Below are 16426 nucleotides of genomic sequence, written 5' to 3' on the forward strand. Positions count from 1 at the left end.
AGCAAATGAAACAATATCAGAGATAAGGCCCTTTAAGGGAACAATATGGGGAGCTGTTCAATTGGGAATGCCCCTGCCTGGCTCCATCCAGTCTAGCATGGTTTACCCATCACAGACCTGAGCCTAGGATCAAAGAGGATAATAAAATCTTAAAAGTCTTGCCCTAAGGTCCTAGGGCACAAGGGGGATTGAGAGAGCTATCAGCAGTTGCCTGTGGGGAGATGCTGATGCTAACGCTAACAGAGACACACACAGAAAGAGGGGTATCTGTTTCTCCCAGCCCAGAGATAGAAGTAATTGGGTTGAATAGAATTTACCAAAGTTTACAAGTTTAAAGATTAAAGATAAGATAAGGAGAAATATGCATATAGGTCTTTATTGTTATAACGTATCATTGATTGCTATGTACCTTTGGGTGAACAAATAAATAATGTTTTGTATTGAATCTGTTTTTGTGTCACTTTAATCAACCACTGTCAAAGGTCCCCAGAATAAAAGGGTTTACAGTTAAGAACATAAGAATGGCCATACTGGGTCAGACCAAAGGTCCATCCAGCCCAGTATCCTGTCTACTGACAGTGGCCAATGCCAGGTGCCCCAGAGGGAGTGAACCTAACAGGTACTGATTTAGTGATCTCTCTCCTGCCATCCATCTCCACCCTCTGACAAACAGAGGCTAGGAACACCATTCCTTACCCAGCCTGGCTAATAGTCCTTAATGGACTTAATCTCCATGAATTTATCCAGTTCTCTTTTAAACCCTGTTAGAGTCCTAGCCTTCACAACTTCCTCAGGCAAGGAGTACCACTGGTTGACTATGCGCTGAGTGAAGAAAAACTTCCTTTTAATCTCCTCTTTTCCAAGATGAAAAGTCCTAGCCTCTTTAATCTCTCCTCCTATGGGACCCGTTCCAAACCCCTAATCATTTTAGTTGCCCTTTTCTGAACCTTTTCTAATGCCAGTATATCTTTTTTGAGATGAGGGGACCACATCTGTATGCAGTATTCAAGATGTGGGCGTACCATGGATTTATATAAGGGCAATAAGATATTCTCCGTCTTATTCTCTATCCCCTTTTTTTAAATGATTCCTAACATCCCCTTTGCTTTTTTGACTGCCACTGCACACTGCATGGACATCTTCAGAGAACTATCCACAATGACCCCAAGATCTTTCTCCTGATTAGTTGTGGCTAAATTAGCCCCCATCATATTGTATGTATAGTTGGGGTTATTTTTTCCCAATGTGCATTACTTTACATTTCTCCACATTAAATTTCATTTGCCATTTTGTTGCCCAATCACTTAATTTTGTGAGATCTTTTTGAAGTTCTTCACAGTCTGCTTTGGTCTTAACTATCTTGAGCAGTTTAGTATCATCTGCAAACTTTGCCACCTCGCTGTTTACCCCTTTCTCCAGATCATTTATGAATGGGTTGAATAGGATTGGTCCTAGAATTGACTCTTGGGGAACACCACTAGTTACCCCTCTCCATTCTGAAAATTTACCATTTATTCCTATCCTTTGTTCCCTGTCTTTTAACCAGTTCTCAATCCATGAAAGGATCTTCCCTCTTATCCATTGCCAGCACGGTTGCGCTTGTCAGGTTAACACAGTTGGTAAATGGGGCTGCAGGAGAGATCGAGTCTGGGAATAGTAGGTGGTTCCAGCTATGGTAGGTGGTAAAGGTAGAGACTGAAGGGGTGGACTCAAGAGGGACTAAAGGGGTCTAAAGCACAGGTTTCCCTGTAACCATGACAACATATTCAATAGTTGTAAAAGGGAGATCAATCAATCAATGCCACCAATGCAACTGCCAAGCCTAAAATCATATTGACTGAGTTTGAAGAGACTTGAAGAGTCCAGCTATTACTGGGGGAGTTTTGCTACAAATTTCTTGATAACCTTCCCCCAACATAGGTAACTAGAGACAGGGTGATAATTGGATAGATAGTCTATGTCAAGAGATGGGTTTTGCAGTAAGGTTCTAACAACTGCTTATTTGAAAGAAGCTGACTCCTTTTGCTCCCTTTTGACATTCCTCGCCAACAAAGATCCCAATATCTCTCAAAAGGCTCTCACCAGCCAGGAGGACACAGGATTAATTCACAGGTCATGACTTAGGCAAACTCCAGTGCCTACAGAATTTCAACAAGTGTCACTAACCGAAACTCAAGCAGAGGCAGTTTGGTGGGCTAGGCTATGCTAGTAAGAACTCATGCTGTAACTGCAGAGGCAGACAGCTTACGTCCGATCCAAACAATCTTATCTGCATGCTAGTTTGAAAACTGTTTTGCAATGAGAAACACTGGACTCTGTCACCAGATGTAAACTAGCTGGATTAACAAGAGTATTCACTGCCCAGAGCCGTTCTGCCACTCTGAGTTTCAAGGATGCTATGGTGGAAGTGAATAATTTTTTCTTTGCCTCCTCTACATAGGGTTACCAGATAACAATTGTGAAAAAACAGGACCAGGGGGACAGGGGAGTGGTAATAGGTGCCTATATGAGGAAAAAGTCCCCCAAAATGGGACTGTCCCTTTAAAAACGGGACAGCTGGTCGTCCTACCTCTACAGCCATTGCTAAGACCCTCAAATCTCTTTATGCTGAAATTAGTGGACTTTGCCACTGGATTATCTAGCTTTATTTTCTGTTTCATCTACTGCAGGATATTTGTTTGTCATGGTAACTGGAGAGGACAAAGCCAAGGAAAAGAGGCTTTAAGAGACACTGGTATTTGGTTGTCTGGTTGTCGAGTATCACCAACCCAGCAGTACAGTGGTGGATTGGCAACACTTGATTCTTCCTGTGAAGCCTGTTGCGTTCCAGTAGCCTCTTTAATGGACTTAATGCGCGTGGCTTTGCAAAATAGAATAATACAGAGTAGTACTGACTTTGATAATTTTATACTCGGAAGACACGCAGCTAACAACATAATTAGCTGCACTTTAAGAGAAAAAAGTTGTCTGTCCTTTTCTCTGTATGGAAAGTGCACTTTTGTCTCAAATAGGGGAGGTAATTGTTGGTTCATGACAGATATAATTTCTACCCCCTCACTTCCAATCCCATCTCAAAATCCCCAGAGTATAGTTGAGCCAGCAAACACCACAAATTGTAGCTCTGTTGGTTTTCCATGTGGGATAGTTTTCTACTTTGCTCAAAGCTATCCCTTCATGCAAAGTTCATTTTACTGTAAGCATCATTGAACCAGAACTGAGTTCAGAGCTCCAGGGAAAATAGGCCTGAGCATTTATCCACAATGCCATTTAAGATGGCTGAAATCTTTTAATTCTAAGTTTGCTAATTCAATTGTAGTGCACTACTGCGCTTCTGAACATCTGAGAACTTAGCTTGTGCCTCATAGTCACTGATCCAAAACAAACCTGTTCACACAGGTAATAACGATCCACATATGTCAATTAATCTAATACAGTGAAGATAGTTCTATGCTACAATGGAAAGGAAACAACTTTCATTTAATAATACTTTGTAGGATAGATAACATAAGTTAGTTAAGTAATTCATATCAATTGAAAGTGTAACTTTTAAAAAGGGGACTGTGTGTTGCTTTTAAACGTTTTGAACAGGATTATCAATTAGTATTAATGAGACATGTTTCCTGCAGCCACAAACTGAACTTGCTTGTGCAAACAATCAGAATTGCACTTGAATATCAATTTGTATGTCACCGAAAAATAGAAGTGTGTAACTGTGGGTATACACTTTTAGAGGCCACTTTTGAAGTGTGGCCTTCTGAGACTTCCTGGCTCGTTATTTTCCCCCTCTATACTATATAGTGTGCATCAGAATGCTAGCGCACCTGCAGTCCTCATGAGTCAACCTACTACAGTTGTACTGCTGGAGGCTTGACTTAATGGGTTTTTGTTTACATTCCTCTAAAATATTGGATTGACTAGTAAACCTAATTTTTTAAAATATCAACAAATAATGTACAAGAAATTATCTCCTTCATCCCCTAGCCTGTTTCCCCCCCCCCCACACACACACATCCCAACTTCAAATATAATAGAGAATGGTCTGGAACCATAAAGTTTGGATCCAGAACAGTATCTGAACTTCTCAAAAAAATTGTCAGTTTTCACATTTGGGTTTTTGTTCATAACTGCATACAAAATAAAATCCCCAAACACTCCCATGGAGGTGCATGGGAGTGTTCCTAGTGCAAGAAGAGAAGTGGCTTGTACATCCTGAGGCTTATAGTATGTTAGCCAATACCCCCAGTAGTGCTGTTCATACTCTGAATTCATGGTCCATGTGTGAAGACTGTGTCAGTATGGCATGACATATTTCCTGTGCCTAACTCTGTCATCCTGCTCTGCTGCTGCAAATGCTACCCTTGTTGTGCCAGATTTCAGAAAGAGATGGCAATAGTCAGTTTTTTATGACTGTAATGCCATCACAGGTGTCTAATGCAAGCACTAATCAAATGATTGGAGCTTGAGTTATTTATTTCAAACATGGCATTTTGTTGCATTACATTCGTGTGCATTTTATCTTTTTCTAGACTATTTTGATTGTTGTCTTACTCTCCATACTCCAGAATAAATCATATAAAGTTGTCATATTTATCCTAATATTAGTGATGTCCTATTACGCTGTTATGACTTATGTTGTCTGCTTATTTCTGTGAAAGTTAAGAAAAAGTATTATGCATGTATGAGTACACACACTGAAGTAGGTATGTGTAATGGACTATATAATATTTACTTATAAAGCTGAATATATTGGCCAGAAGACATGCACATTACAGTAACTCCATGTCCATAACATTATAAGCTTAGAGAGATACAGTACTATGTTTGTAATCTTAAAATCATACTGCACTCTAGTGGGGAATGCTTTCAATGCAAAAGATGTTAGGTATTGTACAACATATACCAACTGGAGTTTCTGACTAGTTACCTAATTAACTTCTAATAATAGGAAATTAATAGTATGTTAATATTTAGTTCTTCTGTTTGACATTTGGTTAAACGCTGGATTTCTTCATTTAAAATTGTGTTAGATACATAAAATATAACTCTCTGATGATGGATTGGTACCTCCAGCAGATTCCAGAGGAGTTAGACTTCGGGGGATCCCTTTTTCTTCCCGAGGAGAAATTCTTACTTCCACAAAGAAGTATTTGGAGGAAACTCCACAAGAAGAATCTGAGTTTTCTCACTACCTCTCATAGGTTTTCCTATAAGGGAATGTAATCTGGCCCATAAAAGACACCCCATTATCACTTTTGGTGTAATACATTTATTTAATGATAATTATTCACTTCAATGTTGCGTTTTTTTTTTTATTTGGTGTTTGTCCTGGATCCAATGGTTTAATCTTCTTTTAGATTTCTGAAATACTATACCATATAGAGAGTTAACTGTATTTGTAAGCAGAAAATAAGGCAATAAAACTGACTCAGCTGATCCTGAGAGATGCTGACTTTACTGAAAGTAGCAAATGCTGAGCCGCCTCAGGTTTGGGTGCTTGTTCTTTGCATAAATTGTAGCAAACTGTTTTGAGTAAATAGTCTTCCATTTACATAAATGAACCCAATATTAATTGGAGATGAAGCAAATCTGGAAACTCAGATTGAAACTCTCAAATTTCAGGACTGGAATGTTCATCTCTCAATTTGCCCCTTACGCTTGTTTACAATTCAGTGAATACTTTCTGGTTCTGATATAGCCAAAGCCTTGAGATCAGTGGTGGGCAAACTGTGCCCCGCAGGCCACACGTGGCCCATAAGGGTAATCCACTGGCGGACCACCAGACCGTTTGTTTACATTTGCACAGCTGCCCGCAGCTCCAAGTGGATTACCCTGACGGGCCATGTGGCCCTCTGGCTGCAGGTTGCCCACCACTGCTTGAGATGGTAGTTGAGCACGTGAAAGGTCTCCCATTTGGGTAGAACAGCTTTCAGTATTTTGGTGTAGTCTGGTGTTTCTCAAATGTATTTGATCGTGCTCCCACTTCTTTGTGTCTGTACTACTTTAAGTGCTGTCTCCCCCTCCCATTACTCAAGTATATATACCAATAAAAATATGCAACTCTCACTAAATATGAGGTATTGATTCAAACACAGTCTGCAATCCATTGTAATAAGAGCAAAAGCAAAACTGAGATTGTGGTCGATGCTTACAATTAAATGTGCACACCGGGTTAATGTACAGATGGCAATGACTTCGTATACTGCTATGCAAGCTTAAAAGAAATCTGTCAAAACGCACAGCGCCATCTGAGGATCTGATATGTCTGGAGGAATCAGCTTCGCTAGTTATTCATTGCTGTGGGTAAAATGTGAGCAGTAATTCCCCCCCCCCCCATTTGATTGTAGTCAAATTAAAATCTGAAGCCTAGTCTTGATTTACTTTTGGACTCAGACTGTGGCATAAACCTAGTCTGGATCTGAAAAGAAAGATGGCCTTTGCTAACCCTCATGTACAGAAGCAGCGGTCTTTCACTTTCCTCAGTATGACTGACTTGAGTGTATTATGGAGGCATTAAAAGGGGCACCATATTTGGAAAAACTGAATGCAACTTCACTTAAAGCATGAAGTGCCTTGATTAAGTCTACAAGTATCCACTAAGTTTGCAGAACTGGTATTTTTCCTAATAAACTCTCACTGGGTACTGCATTCATATACCATATTCCTTCAATAATGAATTAATCTTGGTGTGTGTGCATGGAGCATGACTCATACATTTGTCTGATTTATCTGACTCCTGCCTACCCAATTTTAGCTGCTTTAATTTTAAAAGTTCATATTTGCATTTATTTCACTTTAGCTTCCAGGAGGCAGATTTTCCTTTCCCTTCTTCTCCGCTGAGTTCACAGGAATTACTTTTGGTTTACCCTGATGTGAGAGGAGAATTGGGATTTATAGATAAACCTTACCTTAAATTATGGTTGACTAAATAAGAGACTAAAATAAGAGACCGGTAATGCTTGTTTGTTGTTTCTCTTTAGAGTATTTTGGAGCAGAAAAGGGGGAAAATGGGCAGAATCTAAACAAAAACAGAATCATCTTTGATATTTTACTCTTGGTTTTATGATTAATTTAGATTTTGACTTGAAAGCAGTCCAGACAAGTGCAGAGAGAGAGTGTAGGAGTTGTACAATAATTAAAGTGATCAATACAAGAGTGATCTGTCTGCAACTTGCAGGGTCAGGATTTTTTATGCTTCTGGTATCTTCAGCATACTGAATCACAAAGATTGGAAATAAGCTTCAGCTTTCCCATGGGTTTTGATGGAAATCTTTCAACAGGGCCTCCAGGGTGTGCCTTACAGCTCTGCCACCGATAAAGCAACTTATTGCCTGTCCCCTGTAGCCAGACACAAAATTTGTATAAATACTGGAATATAGCTATATGTTGTTCTCCAAACAGAGCTTAACACTGGCCTATTTATAGTACTAAGTGATATGTAAAACTGATAACATGTTACTTACTTACAGTTTTCTTTATGATTATGTTCCAAGGGGGTTCAGCCATCTGATTTGCTCTTGGGGCCCTTAAAAGTACACTTACCCTTTAAGAACTTTCTTCCTTAGCTTTTCCATTAGCTCCCACTATTCTCAAATGTGGTATTCTACCCAGGAATGTATATTTCACCCAGGTCCTTTGTAGCAGGACCCTGGGGATCTCTAGCTTGTGGAGACTAGGAGACTGGAATCCTGCTTAGACTGGCAAAGTTCCCCCAATCCTCACGGAATTTCAAGTTCTGCTCTTTGGGCAGCTTTTTGCCAGTTTGCTGCTCATACAGGATTGTCCTCATCCTCTCTGACAACCACCCTGATCTGCCTGGGCTGAAGTTTGTTATCCCAACTATTACTGGTCAACCAATTAGCCACATCTAAGGAGGTAGCAACTCTGTCCCTTAACTCCTTCATGGCTGGGGCAAAGTGGGGTTATACATTCCATCTCATATGTAAATGTATTTCTGTTATAGTAAATAATTGTGCTTTCTCAGGGAAGGTTACTGTTTGGCTGCTGTAGATCTCATCCAGTGCTTGCTAAGGAAGAGGTTAACTTCCCTTCTGGCAAGAAGAAGGAATATAATCACCTGTCCTTAATATGGAATCCTGGACCAGCTGTGCAGAATTGAGTCCTCATAGCACACTAAGAGGGAAGTGAGTTGGTGGGTGGGGATCTAATCTAGTAGTCCTCCATTTTGCACTGGAGGAAACTGAGGTATAAAAAGAGGAAGTACCGTTACTTGCCGAAAACACAGTGAGTTAATAACAGAGCTGGGAACAGAACAAAGGTTTTCTGGTTTCTAGTGCTGTGACCCTAACCATTAGAGTAATGTTTCTTTCACATAATGGTTCATTCTGCCCTTTTTGTGCAGCTAATGAACAAATACAGCAAAATAACAGGAAAGTCAGAATAGAATTTAATTAGAGAAGGATTTTGCAGGAACAGTTTAACTCCAGGGACAGACTTACAGGTCCTGTTAAAATGTGTAAATACTTGCATTCGCTTAACTCTGGGGTTTAACAAAGACTCACTAAGAGAAAGCAAAATGTGTGAAATGAAACTGTATACGTTAAGAACTAAAATAAAAAATGAAGACTAACCATTAGTGCTTCTCTCTACTTTCCAGGTGTTGAGATACTGTGCATCATTCATGATTTTTATTTATTTTTTTTTATTTAGAAAATATGAAGAAGCCCTGGAGCCCTGATGTACCGCATGGTAATCATTCTTACACCCCAGGTTTCCCAAGTGTACCAGACAGGGAAAGTGAGACAGAATTAGCACCTGACGACAGTGAGGCAAAGGAAGAGAAGGAGAAAAAACACACCAATTTCACTTTGTGCAATGTTTGTAACATTCAGTTGAACTCTGCTGCTCAAGCACAAATCCACTATAATGGCAAATCACATCAGAAAAGATTAAAACAGCTCAGCAATGGAAATCTTAAAAATGATAATGGTAAGCTTTAAACCTATATATCTTCTTTTTGTGTGAGGTGTATATGCTTGTCTGCTTAGTTCATGCAGGCTTATTTAAACTGTTGGTTCTTTGCAATATTGACATAATTGACTTCGGCAAATATGTCATGTGAAAAATGTTCATTATATCGGTATTTTTTGGCATTTTTTTGTAGTACTCTCGGTTTATACACACACCTACTTCAGTTTCTGTGCCAATAAGAAATAGAAGCAGCAAAGTTGATATCCTATGCCTATAACACTGAGGAGTAGCATTAGATTTAAGGTTTTTAAATGACTTAAATATGGCTCCTAGTAAATCTTCATGTTAGAACTCTTTTTGGTAAATATCAGATTAAAACAAATGGAACTTATGTCAAAATGTTCTCTGTGCAAGCCAAGTAAACTTGTACCAGTTTAGCCCACTATGTACTGTATGGTAGATAAAGAGTATTATTGATATGGATCTGAGAAAAGTAACATTAAATATGATTTAAAGATGATCTAGGCCTGAGCCAAAGCACATTGCAGTTAGTGGAAAGAATCCCCCTGGCTTCAGTGGATTTTGAATGAGACCCAACCTGAGTGTTTGTCTGTTGCTAATGGTTTTTTGCCTGTATTTTTTCAAAGGTACTGGTTTAAACTTTGGTGCACACAGTGTTGTTGGTCCAGGTTCTTCCTATACTCCACTTGCATTTTACAGAGTTTAAACCTATTCAGTGGCTTTTTTTGTCTTCAGACTTTTATTGAGCTGTAAAGCCTGTTAATAGAGTGTTTTACTTTTCATATTTTTAAGGCAGTAGCAACACTTGTTGAAATTAACTATTTGCATATAGGGGTAATACACTAATACTGTGTATAAAGATATTTTTGTTGCTGGTGTATTTTACAGTATATGGTAAGAAAATCATTCCAAGCCTGATCCTGTTTGATTTGCTCATTCAAGTCTTAATCCATGTCCCACTGAAGTTTATCAAAAGACTCTAATTGACTTCAGTGGGAGATGGATCAAAGATTCTATTATGTTAACAAGACCAACTGACATCTGTGAGTTTTGCAGAGTAGTTTTGGTCACCTGATGCAGTGTTTTTCCTATATGTAATCAAGGTGAATGAGATGCTTGTAATATAAACATGGTTAGAATTTTATGTACAGAAGCAGGAAGAACCTATTTGAGATAATATCTTTCAACATCATTTTGGTTTATTTCACATAAAAGGGAGGAAAAATATAGGTTTCATTTAGGATCAGTGTAATTATTTATTATTTGTATTAAAATAACACATGGATGCGCCAGTCATAGTTAAGGGCTCCATTGTTCTAGACACTGTAGAAACACTGAGCAAAAAATGTGGTATCTGCCCCAAAAAATGTAGTTTAATATTAATTTATGTAATACCTTAAATTCTTAGGTCCTGATCCTGCGACATGTAGTGCTCAGCTAGGCTGCTATGTCCATGCAGAGCTACACTGAAGTCAGTGGAGCTCTCTGTGGTTGTAGCCAGTCTTTTTGCATGCAACAGGTTACAGGACTGAGGCCTTATATGATGTATATACGATTGTGTTGTGTTTCTTCTTCAAACTAAATGCATACCTTTAAAATGTTCTGTACTAAAATCCATTTCTGGGGTGAAATTCAACCTGTGCATAGGGTTGCCAAATTTCTAATCACAGAAACCTTTGCCCCGCCCCTTCTCCAAGGCCCAGCCCCTGTTCACTCCATCCCCCCTCCCTCTGTCACTCACTCTCCCGAACCCTCCCGCACTCATTTTCACTGCGGGCTCTGGCTAGGGGTGGGGGATGAGGGGTTTGAGGTGCTGGAGGGGGTTCCTGGCTGGGAGAGGAGGTTGGGTTCCGGGGGGTGCAGGTTCTGGGGTAGGGCCACGGATGAGGGGTTTGGAGTGCAAAAGGGGGCTGGGGGCTAGGGCAGGGGATTGGGGTGTGTGGGAGGGGGTGAGGACTCTGGTTGGGGGTGTGGGATCTGGGTTGGGACTGGGGATGAGGGGTTTGGGGTGCAGAAGGGGGCTCTGGGCTGGGGCTGTGGGGTTCAGAGTGTGGGAGGGGACTCAGGGCTGTGGCAGGGGGTTGGAGTGTGGGAGAGGGTGTGGGGTGCGGGCTCCAGGAGGGAGTTTGGGTGCAGGAGAGGGCTCAGGGCTGGGGCAGGGGGTTGAGTTGGGGAAGCCAGTGTGGGGTGTGGGTTCCAGGCAGCACTTAACTCAGGCGGCTCCCAGAAGTGGCCAGCATATCCCTCTAGCTCTATAGCCAGGGGGCTCTGTGTGCTGCAGTTCCTGGCCAATGGGAGCTGGGAAGACAGCGGTTGGGGTGGGGACAGCGCGTGGAGCCCCACTGGCTGCCCCATGCATAGGAGGTGGACATGCCAGCCGCTTCCCAGGAGCAATGCGGAGCTGGTTACGAAGCCTGTCAGACCCATTGCACCAGCAACTGGACTTTTAACGACCCGATCAGAGGTGCTGACCGGTAGCCACCAGGGTCCCTTTTCGACTGGGTGTTCCGGTCGAAAACCAGACACCTAGTAACCCTACCTGTGCAAAGTACTAGTACGTGGCCTATGCACAATACACATCCGGAAGACAGGATTTAAGTGGTGTGTAGTCTTTATGCTGCCTCTGTGTACATGGGAGTAGTTCACCATTTGAGAATCTATTGCAAAAAATGTGGTGATGTTGCGGAAATATAATGGGAATGACTATTTCACCATGTGTAGGTGAATGTGTGTCTTTTTTCCTTTAAAACAACCCACATGCTCTCTGTTAGAATTGTAGGACTGCTAAAGAGTAGTTTTATGGAACTGTTCATAGTTCAGGTGTAGGCATAATCCCTATTAAATCATGTGCACAACTCCCATTGAAATTAAACGCCAACAATGCATATCATCAAAAGCACTGAGGTTATAAAAAAAAATCATTGTTTATTAAATGTCTTCAATGGAAGTTTCGATTGGATTACTGTAGTGAAATATGCACTAATTTATGTGATTTATAAAAAGTGCTCCTTGTAAGAAAAACAAGTTTATTTTTGTACTTTATGCCATGGCAGCTACAGAACTTGCTATGAAGCATCATTGAAATGAATAATGTGTAAGATACACAGGACTTCAATAATACTGAAGTATTTATATTTCAGAGTTATCTGAAGTAGAGTATTTAGTCTTGTCTCCTCTAAAATGTTCCCACATTATTTATGGCTGCATACATCAGAGTGGAGGTAATTGCACATCTAGCACCTTGTTTGTGAGTGCAGTTTTTCAGTTTGTTTGAACACATGCAAAGTTTTTCACCCATACCAGTCTGTTTAGAAAACTGCTGAAAATGTGGGCCTGGTTAACTTCATGCCATGTCTAGAGAGCATAGGAAATCCTGAAAAATCAGGAAGTCTTCACAGAATGTATGGTGAGTGAAACTTTTTTGTGTATTGGCCTCTTTGCCTACCTATTTCTATATCTCTGTTTTTGTACCTTTGAATTAGGAATTTGCATGCCAGGTGGCAAAATCTCAGCACTGCTGCAGGTTTTATTTGTGTTTCATTGTTTTCATTCCATAATGTTCTGCCGTTGAAAGTGGGTTAGACATTAAGCTTTATTAATATTCATTTTCCCAGCAGACATAGATGCCGGAAAAAGGAATGCCCTGGCTTGAAATGGTTTCCATCATATTCAGAGTTTACAGTTTGGTTCAATGGCTTTCAGGACCCTCCTTATAAAAATTGTTTCAGCACCCTGGCAGAATCTCAAAGCCAATACAATAGTACATTTTAATTAATCCCTGAGAGCAGACAGTACGTAGTCTAGTGGTATGTGCTCTCATCTTCATACACAGGGATTTACAAACACCATTTCCATTAGCAGGAGTTACACATGTAAATCCCTGGATATTGAAATGAGAATGAGACTCCACCTTGAAACAGCTAATTTGATAAAGATAATAGTTATAATTTGTTCCCTTTCATTTGGGATACCTATTAAAATATTAGGTGCTATTTATGTATCAAATTCTGTACAAACCAAATATATTTGAGTATTAAATCTTCAAAAATAGATATTGTTTAAACAAACAGGGTCAAAGCATACAACTATGTAGCCTGGGAGTTAACATGCTGCTTATATGCAGTGTCAGTGTGGAAACACAGGGATGGCTCTGACCTCATGTGGATACCCGTGGAATCTGCTAGGTTTTGGGGTAGGTCACACATGCTTTTCCACCCACTGATGGGATAGTGTGGGCAGGGGCAGGCTCTGTGGGAGGAGGTAACCTAAACCCATTGAATTTTAGGCAGGATTTCACTGTGGACTTGTTTGCTTAAAAATTGAGAGTATAATATGGTCCTGAGTGAGATCTGGCCCATTTGTTTTATCACATGCACATGGATGTATACTTTCAGCACTCTTTCTGCAATAACTGTTGCTTAAATAATACCATGAACTTTTAAAATAGGCTATTGAGCTGCTTTCTTTATAAAATGCCATTATATATCCATATGTATATAAAATCTGATTGTAAAAGCAGCCACTTGTTAAGCCCAATGTATAGGTCCAATCATTCTTAATAGATTAAATTCTGCGGTAAATTAAACAATGAAAACAAACCGAAGCTTTTGTTTCATGAAAAAGTTTTCTAAAGCCTACACATCAGCAGTTACGGGGCTATCTCCTGTGTTGTCTGGCACAGTGAAGTGCTTGCCATCTGCAGTAGAAAATCTAGTTTCCAAGCGCAGTGATTCACGGATTGCAAAGACATCCAAGATCAGTGCAATGCAGAGGAGTATGCTTTTTTGAAGCTAATACACAATTGCAAGGTTGGTGAAAATATTGGAGTGCAATTGCTCCTTGTTTTGTGTCATCTGTGAGTTATTCCCACAAAGCAAGACGTGTTAGTGTTTTATATTGCGAGGGGAGTAATACAAATTGAGAACAGATTTATGTGAAGTAACAGCCGCTCTCTTGCTTCCAAACAAATTTGCAATGGACTGCTGAAGAGAAGTAGGATTCAGCTGTATTATGTTTGACTGTGTAATTAAAACTTCTCACTACAGTCTTCAAAATATAAACGAGATAGACTAGATATCTGGCTAGATATAAACCACATAGCGCCAAAAAAAAAAAGTTACTGTACTTTAGTATCCCTACATTATTTAATTATAAATTACATGGTCTTAAATATAAAGCCTGTTTATCAGAAAAAATACAGTGTATAAACAGCAGCATCACCATGGTAAAAACTGCATCTCCTTGCAGGTATATCCATGTCTGTATTGAATTTTTGAAACTGAGAAGGAAAAACACTTTAGTGCTTTCTTTAAAGTAATTGCTGAATGCAGTGTGAATGAATGAAGTGCTGCTGCAACTAAAACGGCTTCCCTGTGCAATAGTTTTTGTCAATATTTTAAATAAGGTAGAAAATACTGGCATATAGAGGATGAGTGTACAAAATGCATATGACGCCACTTCCCATGACTCAAAAAAATTGCAATCTAGGGCGTTTTGAACATAGGAGCCATTTACTTTAGTGAGGCAGTTGGCAGTAGATCTTTTACCAAGCTCTGTGCTTATTCAATTCCTGAATTCACAACCCAGACCAAGAATTATTCAATATAGTGAATCCTATTTACGGTTTTATGTACTGAAATCTAAGTCTTTTCAGGAACATAAAAAATCCATTCTGATAAATTGGAACTTAAATTTATTTGTAATGTAAGCCAGTCCTGTTTGTGTGTGTGTGTGTGTGTGTTTTTAGAAACTTATATTTTAAAAAGGTGACATATTACTATTAAATGTTCAGTTTGTACATGCTGCTAATTGTAGAGACTTGTTCCTATCATAATTCAGCACTAAATATTGAGCATCAGTAGTCAATCCATAGTTATGTTTACATTGAGATTTGTGTTTAAAGTAGAATTAAAATCCATCTGTTTTACACTTTAATGATTGAATTTAGTTTCCAAATACAGTAACTCTTCACTTAACATTGTAGTTATGTTCCTGCAAAATGTGACTTTAAGCGAAACGATGTTAAGTGAATCCAATTTCCCCATAAGAATTAATGTAAATGGGGAGGGGGGTTAGGTTGCAGGGAATTTTTTTTTTTGCCAGACACACTGTGTGTGTGTGTGTGTGTGTGTGTGTGAGTGTGTGAGAGAGAGAGAGATATGTGCATTTCACCTTTAAGTACACTGCCTTGTTAAGTTAATCAGCAAGCAGAGACCAGAAAGATAGATTTTTTTAAGTGATGACCAGTAATGAGGCAGAATTTGTTACAAGAGAAGAAACGTAAAACGCATCTCATGCCTAATTTAACAAGCTAAAATAAATTCAAAGCAAAGGTCTCTCTCCCCATGTATTTCAGAAGTCTCATTGGCTGAATTTCTTTCCATCAGGATCCCTTCCCCAGGCCAATGCTGCTTCCTCAAGAAGGAACCTCAAGAAGTCGTCAAGTCCAGCCCCCTGCACTGAGACAAGTCCTAGTAAACCTAGACCATCCCTGACAAGTGTTTGTCCAACCTGTTCTTAAAAAACACTAGTGATGGGGATTTCACAGCCTCCTGTGGAAGCCTATGCCAGAGCTTAACTACCCTTATAGTTGGAAAGACTTTCCTACTGTGTAACATAAATCTCCCTTGCTACAGATGAACCCAATAACTTGTTTTCCTACCTTCACTCAACATGGAGAGCCAATTCATCACCATCCTCTTTATAACAGCTCTTAACATATTTGAAGATTATCAGATCCTCCCTCAGCTGTCTTTTCTCAAGAGTAAACATGGTTAACATGGGAGTTCTCTAGCAAACTCATGATAGTTGCTTGGGAACTCAAGTGAGCACTCAGCTACTCTGTTAAGCCTGAGATAAGTTAGATTGCTCATCCATGCCTTCAGCTGAGCATAAAGATTGCCATTGTACCTAAGATAAGAAGTGCCAGACCTGAAGTTTTTCCTCCCTTCCTTGTGCACCCTCACCCTACATTGAACCCTGTCTCTCTGCTTTCATCTTTTCAACTCCTCTTTCTCATTCTGTTGCTCTTCCCAAACTTCCTTCTCCCACTATTCCCTCCATTGCTTTCTGACCCTTGTGTTGTCGTCCTCCTTTCTGACAAACGACTACACTCTCTACACCTGAATCTGTGTTTCAAACATGCTTCTTCCATAAAGGTGTCAACAACAGTGTCCCCCGCAAAATCTATTTTAAATAATATAGATTCCTGCATCACTTTGGGACAGATACGGCCATTTGAAGCATTATTTAGCTGAACTGAATTGTCCGTCCAATTTTAAATGAATGCTTACTGAAGTAGGGATTGTTTTAATCTGTTTTGGATGCATTAAGCACACTTGAAAACCAAACACTAACATAGTTGTATTCGTTTCAGCTACCCTAAGAATAGTCCCATTTGTATAATTTTAAAGATGTATGGAAATTCTTAATCTGCCATTCTTCACTTCTTCCTGAGTGTGGCATCAGTATCATTTCT

The 16426-nt window shown here is 39.8% G+C and overlaps 1 protein-coding gene across 1 annotated transcript in view; it reads left to right on the forward strand.

The window, feature by feature from the left end:
• The window catches only part of ZNF385D (zinc finger protein 385D), a 609568-nt gene that overhangs the window by 119959 nt on the left and 473183 nt on the right, over positions 1-16426 (forward strand). The window contains exon 2 of the mRNA XM_084619096.1: positions 8668-8946. Within this exon, the coding sequence (XP_084475222.1) occupies positions 8668-8946 (279 nt within the window). The remainder of the gene's footprint in view (positions 1-8667; positions 8947-16426) is intronic.

Source organism: Lepidochelys olivacea (genome assembly GCF_965140295.1).
Source record: "Lepidochelys olivacea isolate rLepOli2 genome assembly, chromosome: 2".
Taxonomy (NCBI): domain Eukaryota; kingdom Metazoa; phylum Chordata; order Testudines; family Cheloniidae; genus Lepidochelys; species Lepidochelys olivacea.